At 35.9% G+C, this 9,465-nt stretch overlaps 1 protein-coding gene across 1 annotated transcript in view; it reads right to left on the bottom strand.

Annotated features, from left to right (window-relative positions):
• Window positions 1-586: 586 nt before the first annotated feature.
• Window positions 587-9,465, bottom strand: part of TBC1D32 (TBC1 domain family, member 32) — a gene marked incomplete at its 3' end in the record, with an annotated part of 152,179 nt that continues 143,300 nt past the window's right edge. Inside the window, exons 26-28 of the mRNA XM_008589203.1 lie at window positions 3,662-3,731; window positions 1,556-1,671; window positions 587-741 (exon numbers count right to left, since the gene is read on the bottom strand). Of these exons, the coding sequence (XP_008587425.1) occupies window positions 587-741; window positions 1,556-1,671; window positions 3,662-3,731 (341 nt within the window). The remainder of the gene's footprint in view (window positions 742-1,555; window positions 1,672-3,661; window positions 3,732-9,465) is intronic.

Here is a 9,465-nt window from a genome sequence, read left to right as displayed (position 1 = left end):
TAAACAGAAACACTAATAAATTAATTGAAGGATATACTTCTGAAGAACCTCTGCAATCTCATGAGACTAATAAAATATTTTTAAATACATTGTAATACCTTAATAAAAACTCAGTGTAGATTTCCAAAATATAGATAAAATGAGAGATCTTTTCCCTCTATACAGTCACAATTTCTACTTAATAAATGATTTTCTTATATTGTAATTTAACCAAGAGATTTTTCCTAATAAAGCAACAACAAAAATTAATAGTTTTTACACACAGAATTTAACTAATATAACTTACTAAACAAGCTTAAAATTTAACAATTTTAAAGTTCCATTTCATTATCATGCTTCGATTTTATGAAAATTCATTCATTATCATTAATCTTTCATTTAGTTATCATTAGGTAAGACATCAAGCATTTGAGAAAATGTCAAATCTATATCTTTAAAGAGAATCAATCAAAAAGCATTCAGGTAGAAAAATGAATATAAATTATCAACAGAGCCCTCTACAAATAAAATAATATCTCAGTGAATTTAAATATGATCTTCCTTAAAATTTCAAACCCCTCTTAAAAAATAGACTAAAAAGTCTTACAGAAATATGTAGTCTTGGCAACCAAAGGAAAGCAGAAGTCAGAAGCCTGGAGAACTGCTGAAGGAATTGGAATGTTTTCTCTTTGTCCCCCAACATTATCATAAACAGAGAAGATACGAACCAGTCATGGCCAGCATAATTCTCTTGCAGGCAGATTAAAAAACAGTGTTAAGGAACTTTTACAATATTTTATCTTACAAGACAATCTATAAGAACTCCATACATACTCATTTCCAGAGTCTCTATCAGCAAAGAGATACTAATGGTACTTAGTTCACATTGTGTCTTCAACCAATTTACAAGCTATTAAAATAAAATTAAGCTTTATTAATGAAAAGTAAAGTACTTGACATAATTACTATTGTAATGTATTATTTGCTTACATGTCTAGTGAAGACCAATGACAATAGCAACCAGAGGAAAAACCACCTGCTCTGTGAAAACTTACTTGTTCAAGTCATTAACCCAACAGTACCATCCTTTCTGTAGTTGAGGTTATCAGCCAAATGACTAGCATAGCCAACATAGTAAAATCCACACATTTTCAGAATTCAACAATGCAAATGGTTTGTATACATTTTTTGCCTTCAGGTTAAGCCCCATTTCTAAAAGATAACCAATTCAAATGAAATAATAATGAATACGATTAAAAAAAAAAAAGGCAGTCATTCTTATTCTGGATTTACAAAATAAATTATTAAACATTCTTAGATATGTATGAAAATACATTCCAATGACCTTAATTATTCAGTTTATGATTCAATAAATAAGACTGAATCTAATGATTATGACTCAATTTAATAAAAGCCATATTTAAAATACAGCATAAAATACTATAAGGATATATCATAACAAATCATTACTATAGCTGAAAGTATTCTTTACTGTAAGTATGTTAAGGTATCCCAAAGAATTATTTAAAAAAAAAATGTGAAATTTCAACTATGTGAATCCACTCAAAAAGGATATGAAGAGAAGATTTTATTGAAACTTGCTGCTGTTTCAGGAATCTCTCACAGTGCTTTAAAACCAGGGTAAGATCATTTTCTGCTCTATCTTTTAACAGGTTGAGGAACTTGCCATACCTATATTAAAAACCCACAAACATTTATAAAATTGAAAAATACCAGGCCCCGCATTGCACATTAATTTTTTTTGAAATTCACCAAAGTGTATTCCTCTTGAGATCTTGAAGTTTTAAGTTTTCAAATTTCTACTTTTAGCGTAATGATGTTATTCAGAACACACAGAAAAAGATTCACTGTCAATATATGTTCCTGATAATTATGATATATTTGGATTACTTTAAAGGAAGATGGAACAGTAATGAGGGAACAAAATGTACCTGGCAGATAACTGGTAGAATATAAGCCTTTTTTCCTGAACCTAATCTAAAACATGGAATGTTGACAGGATAGTTTTACAGAATGTTAAATCTAGAAGTAACTTTAGAGTTTATTTAGTCCAATGGTTCTGAATGGGGATGGTACTTCCTCCAAGGTTCACTTTGGAAATTTATGGGGTCATTTTTGATCGCCATAGTAACTAAGGGGCACTTCTGGCACTTAGTGAGCAAGGGCCAGGAAGTTACAAATGGTACGTACAGCCCTGCACAATAACTTGAAAAATGTCTTGTCTGTTATTTGTATGAGTGAAAGAACCGTATAATTATCTGAAATTCTGTTTTATATAAACCGCTATATTTTCTAATAGACGCTGAATGCAATTGTGTGTAAATCAAGGAAAGAGAGTACTTCTATTTTATTTGGAACCTTACTAAAATTTGCTCACCATTTTGGAAAGTCTCTTTGCCAGTGGCAACATTGCTCATGGTATTTGAGGAACCAGATGTTGTAGCTGCCATAGTCACAATGACTCTACATACGGATGCCAGCTATATCTTACACTGTAGTGTATTAAACATTTCATTATAAATTACTTTCCATCTATTTCTTACAAATAGTATATTGAGTTAAAAATATATGAGCAGCCTGCTTATACTATTTATATATTCCATTTCAGAACAGAAGTAGGGGAGGGAGGGAAGGAGAAAGGAAGAAGAAGGAAGGAAGGAAGGAAGGAAGGAAGGAAGGAAGGAAGGAAGGAAGGAAGAAAAGACAAGATCACAGTTGTGCACTGAACTTCCAGAAGGAGAGAACAAACTCAAGTAAACTAGTGATGAGGGGCAAGGAGGGAGGGGGGTGGGGGAGTGATAGGCCGGGTGGAAGGCATGGGGAAGGACTGCGATTTGTCATGATGAATATGCTAATAATAATTTAAAAAGTAAAGAATTAGCTAATAAAGAAACTAGAACTTGAAAGAAAACAAAAGAAAATATTTGTATAAAAAGTGGTATAGGGTCACAAAACATAATCAAGACAGTTATATGCTCTATGTGTTACAGCTGGGCAAGCTGGAATTAACAGCATCATTTTCATTATGCTGTGAATTTATACAAACACTCAGCATTTTTTAACAACTCTCACATGTGTCATTTTTATACTTGATTCTGAAGATGATCCTATAAGTAAAATGTGACTGTCAAGATCCACATTTAATAAGCAAGAAAGAGAGGTTTCAAGGTCCTTAACTCCCAATCTGCCATTTTAGCTTGCCCATTGCTTTTGAAAATTACAATTTGAGTACTAACATTTCAAACTACAATAACTTTGGTTTATTCATTTTTAACTTCTGCATCTATCCTTAAGGTACTATTGTACTCATCACCATAGCTTCACAAATAGAACTAATCATATTTCAGAAAACGGTATGATTGTGCTACCAATGTGCTGATTTTTACAATGTTATTTTTGGAAAAAAACTGATAGTCATAGAAGCTTAAACACACTGTAATTAGCCTCTGGAATAATAATGAACTGTAACTGATTTACCTGCAAAGGTAATTTAATCATGTGCCAATATCCTCAAAAACAAAGTTATTATTTTCTGAATAATAAACTCTGCCTTTAAATTATACATAATAGTTTGTTGTTAAATTAAACACTATTAAGCACATATCAGGCAGATAAAACAAATTCTAGAAATGCACAAGGGAGACATTTCCCTGTAATGTACCTGACAGTCATTTTAATGCCAAGCTGCTGCACAGATGAAAGATTTTCGTTCTTCACATTTGCATCAGTAGCTAAAACAACAGAAAACTGAGTTACAAAAATGTATAAAAGTCTGCATAATAATCACATTTTAATTGAAAATTGATGAAAGTAATATTTTTACATATTTTAATGTGAATTCTGAAAACAAGGATGAATTCGTTCTTTTAAGAGCCGTCAGTTACATTTTCAAAGGAATTAAGAAACTTTTACAAATAATTTTTCTCTTATAGAAAGCATTTAAAGCATAAATACAAATTGACTAATAATATTTTAAAACAGTCTATTTTACTCGGTGCTCAGAACAAATAAGTTGTTAACCCAAAAAATGATTTAGAAATACTGTACTTTCATCATGAGATGCATATATAAGATTTTGAATTACAAATATATAAGCATGTTTGTTTATTCTTTCCTGACACTCATGTTTAAATCTTTAAGTAATTGGTGTTCTACTTTTAACGTGTAACAACATATGAGAGTGAAGTGGATAAGTTTCTTCCTGTAGGCCAGATTATCTTGGTGAAGTAGGAGCTGTGATCATCTACGAAAAGTGAAGAAGTGGTTGTATGGCTTCAAGGACTACAGGAGAGATTGAAAGTTTGGATTAGTTCTTGAGAACATTGGATGACCAAGCTAAGAGTGAACACTCAAAAGCATCACTAGCTAGCATTCGGGGTCTCGCTAAAACTTCTATTTTGGCTTAAGAAACTAGTGTGTGTACATGCACACACATACACACACAATTAAGGGTATCATCCAAAATCATAGTTATCTAGTGGTAGAGATGACCAAAATGTAGGCTTTCTGAATGCCATAAAACTGGATTTTTTTCCCCTCATTACACATTGCTGTATCTCATACTATCAGTATAATCTATTTTGCTTGTGGACTCATTTGTTCCTGTTAATAAATCTTTTCTGATATAGTAAGTGTGGAACACTATGCAGTTAGATATGATGGATAAAATATAAATTATACATCATACAGTAAAATAATTTTCCATGTAGTGTCAGGGATAAAATATGTATATTGATAACTCTGATAAAAATATTTTAAAGCTCTAAGTGAAATAAAAATGGTACAAATAAAGTGCTACTTGAATTCAGAAGAGGAGGAGATTATTTCCAGTTGGTTGGGAAGAATATGGGGAGGTATTAGATCTTCAAAGATAGGAGAACACAACTTAAATGTTGCTGTAATCAAACTTCTACTCTTTCGACCAGCAATTATTAGTCTTTTAGCACTCTTAGAGTTAAGGTAACCAACACTTCCTGGTTTGCCTGAGACTTGCATGGCTTTAGCGCTGAAAGTCCCACATTCCAGGAACCCCTCACAGTCCCAGGGAAGCCAGACTTTGGTCATCCCACCTTTAGAGTGGAAATTTTCTTAAAGAAAAATAAAACAAAACAATAATAAATTTAAAAAACGTAAGTGCTTGGTTAATTCCTTGATAAACTACATCAAAGTTTTACACATTTAGATTGGAATGCAATCTTAGCAATATTGTTATATTTTGCCTATAATGACACTATTAAGCTACAGATTATGTAGCTTAGAATTATTTATTTATTTTTCTTACTGTGCTAATATACATACCTTTTATCCCTGGGGGAAAGATACCAGTTCTGCACTTCTAGTAAAAGAACCTCATCCTGTAGCAACAGGTTAAGGCAAGAAGGGCTACTTAATGTCTTCTCCAAATTTTTCAAACTGGAGTGGGGATGGAATATTTTCTCCCTATTAATCACAGGGCTATGAGGTGCCCTAGGTTTCCAATAAAAAGGAATGAATCTGTCATATAGGGAGAGTCAGAAAGGAGACAGATTGCTAAAGACAGCTTTACTCCATTTATAGGAGTCAATAATTCTGCCTCCTTTTCTGCATAGACTGAAAAAAATGTTTGATTTGGGTTTCCATCACTTGGTATCAAAAAATATATATATCAAATTATTTTCACTCCCACAGAATTAACAGTCAATTTTTAAAACTATCAAACATCATTCATATATTAACCATAATTTCAAGTGTTTGGTTTTATCAAGAGCATTTTTATTTAGCCATAAGCTAAATACAGCTTTTAAACATCCACTACATTTAAATTCATATGGAACGTGCTCAGGAAGATCTTTTTGTTTCAGTACCTGAGTCTGCTCCTGCTCATCCTATATTTTATGCAGAATTGTATTCTAGTTTTGTTAACCTAAATTACAAACAAAGAGTGGCCCTCCAAAAGAAAATAATATTTATTCAGGAATAGGACATCACAATAAGAATATATATGCCATAATAAATTATGTGTGTATTCAGGAAGGTAAAGGAAGACAAGGGGTTTTAAAGGAAAAATGATGGAGGATTACACATTTGGGGGAGATAATTTTGCTTGGTTACAAGGATCAATAACAAGGGGTGATGCCAGTCCAAGGTTGGACAGACAGTTGTGTGGCAGATGCCCTCACAGAAGTATTTTTTGTGTAAGGCTACAATGGCCTTTCTGCAAAGTTGTGGTTTTGCAGAGTGCTTTGTGATAATTCTTGTTTTCAGGCACATAAGTATGAAAATTCCCTCTATTTCAAGGCCTTTCCTTGGCTCTGTCTGTCAGGGAGTTTTTTTTTAAGACAAGCAACTCCTTTTTGATTCTGAAAACTTTCACACCACGTTTAAATAATGTAAAACTTTAGTGCTATCACATTGGTGACATTGGCTGATTTTGCAGAATTAAAACAGTTTCAAAACAATAAGCATAAAAATTCTGACTTTATATATTCCTATAGCCATTGAGCAGACCCCCTATCAAGTACTATAATGTGTTATACTGACAATGTGATTTTTATAAACTACTGCTAGAACAATTTTAAGTTAGATTAGAAAACACTTAGAATTCTAGTACACACAAAATTGGATTAAGCATGAGAAATAAAATATCACCTTCATTAATATATAGATCTGTATGCTTGTAGTAATACTAATGTTTCCCTTTTGGAAAGTGCAGTGCAGATCTTAACTATGCTTGATGTTAACTATCTTAACAGCAGGGGAGGAGTGTGCAGTAGATGGAGAAGGGTGCTAAGAATGGGCATTGCCAATGTCATGTGTTCTGTGGATCAGTGTGTCTTCCACCAGAATGGCTTCCACTGACATCCCATCAGTGAAGAATGGAATGAAGTTAAAGGGCAAGGTGAGAGGAGTTGCCCAAAGGAACAGTGCCACCGAATGTTACATGAGGATCAGGTTATTTAGTTCTTCCCTGTGGAAGAAAAGAGTTCTACCAGAGTGTTCTAATTATGCAGCCTGAGATGAGTCCTTTCACTTTTCTGGAGTTGTATGAATAATTACCAAAGTCCAGCCTCTCTCTAAAAGTTTATGACTCTGTATCTTCAGAGTAAAAACTTAGCTTCACACATTTCAACAGATAATGATTCCCAATTACGTGTGCATCAAAATTCCCCGAGAAGCTTTTTAAAAGTCAAGATAAACAGACTCTACTCCGGAATACTGAATCAGATTACTGAGGGTGAATGTCCAGTCATTTGTATTTTCAAGGACCTCTACAGCTTATTTCTTATACACTAAAGTTGAGATCCACACTTAAAGGAATAAAAGTGAAATTAGACAGGGATACTCCAGTACACAAATTTCACTTTAATGAAGGTACCAGTTAAATTCTCAAAAGAGGTTCCAGTAGAAAATGGAGTTACTAAGCATACCAAAACACATATCAAATATCCATTAAGGGGGAAAAAAAAAACTGATGTGAAATAGAGGTAAATAACTTTGGTATGAACAAAATCCTCTAGAAAAAATAAAATGGAAGAAATGAAAAGTTTCCTATAGCAGAAATAAATAAGCCACAAAAAGACTTAAAGGTATATATCAAAAGAGAGGCTTCAATTTTAAACTTGTATTTGCTATACAATATGATAATTTGGCAAGTAGAAATGGCTCCTGGACTGCAAAAGTTCAGTAAACAGAATTTTTATTATATACAGCCTAGACTTAATGCAACTTATGGAGAAGGTGAAGAGAAGATGGCAGACTAGAGGTGTCCAGGACACATTCCTCCCACAGAAATGTATTCGAACAAACAGCTAAATACTGATTGGAGCATTAGGGGGAGTGTACAGGAGTACAACAGGAGCCCGGTGAGACTGCTGTGGAGAATGAAAACCCACCACCACATCTCCAGTACCAGGACTGGTGACTGGCATAGGAAGAATTTCCCTGGCAGCAAAAAGATAAGTAGAGGACCCACACCAACCTCTATCCTCACCACACAGGCCCACAGATCCTTCGGCAGGACAAGTTCACAGCCGAGTGTGGACAGTGCTCTATAAAACTAGCATCCTAGAACATTAGCAGGGATAGTGCATTCTCCATCCCCACCCTTGTGACCCAAGTGGATACAGATGGGGTCATCTTGAAACCTGAGCTATTATAGCAGTGGACCTTGCCCAGGAGCCAGCAGCCACAGTGCTTCCCCAGTCTTAAGGCTCTGCCCTCCACCCAGCACACTTAGGCACTCACAGGAGAAGATATAATGCTCTGATCCTGGAAGCCGGAAGCTGGGGCTCACAGTAGTTATTATTCTGTTCTGCAGCCAAGGAAGCCAACCTTAGTCCTGCTGAACTGATGCACCCTTAAGTCTCTAGCTAGAAATCTGACAGGAAGACCCTCCTCAAGTGACCACACCCCATTCCTCACCCACCTCCCCAACCCTGCCAACTGCCTGAGGTGTGTACGCCAGAGTTTCCAAGTCAGAAAACCAGCTCACAGTTATCTACCATAATGGATATACATTAAGGATGGTGAAAATAAAGTGTATTCAACCCTTTCAGAGAGGCCTAGCGGCTAAACCCTGAACAGTCTTGCCTAGCAATTTTGCCAACAGACCCAGAAGAAAATGCACTGGCTTCTTCACTACAGGACTGTATAGAGGTCCTCCACGTTGCCCACAAGCAGCCCAACTGGCCCAGTAGCCCCACAGAGCACCCACAGGCAGCTGGACCGGGTACCCCACCAACAGCCCATCCAGCAGCACTTCCCACTTCTGCAAGTGGAGGAACAGGGCACTCCACTGAGGGCTCACCCAGTGGCCCTGCCCACTTCCTGAGAAGTGGCTCAGCAGCCCAGCCCTTGGCAGTCTAGCTCCTGAACCACATAGGAAAGCATGACCTCATGGATACCACCATCACCACTCACTGACCCCAGAGCACTACTGCTGCAGCTACCCTTCTCCCTGCATAATAGTCAATCCTGCTTCCCGAAGATACCCAGCCCAGCTGCCAATAGCCCTACTTCATCCAGATTCAGGTATCACTATGTTTTACCAAGCAAGAGAAAAGAGGGAGAAGCAAGGACCCAGGAGAAGCCAATGCTCACAGGAAACAGGAAAGAGAAACCTCCCCCAGGGCCATCCATTCAAGCTGACTACATTTAGCACACCCCAGTACACCTATCAAGGGCATGGGAAACAAGTAGGATGCCAGCAAGTCTGCCCAGGGCCAATGGTCAATATAAAATACAACTGCAGGAGGGAATCTTTCTCTACAAAAGTCACTCCAGAGTAACAGAAGAAGCAACTACTCCACCAGATGACTAGACATCAATGTAGGGACACTACAAATAGGAAAAAACAGGAAAATAAGACACCACCAAAGGAACAGAACAACTCTCAAGTACCAAACCCCAAACAGCAGGAAACTTTTGAAATGACTGAAAAGGAATTCTTTTTTTTTTTTTTTTTTTTTTTTTTTTTTCCTTTGCCCC

This window comes from Galeopterus variegatus, unplaced genomic scaffold (genome assembly GCF_000696425.1).
Source record: "Galeopterus variegatus unplaced genomic scaffold, G_variegatus-3.0.2 Scaffold5294, whole genome shotgun sequence".
Classification (NCBI taxonomy): Eukaryota; Metazoa; Chordata; class Mammalia; order Dermoptera; family Cynocephalidae; genus Galeopterus; species Galeopterus variegatus.
Note: the sequence above shows the minus strand (reverse complement) of the source record. Positions and strands in the feature narration are given on the sequence as shown.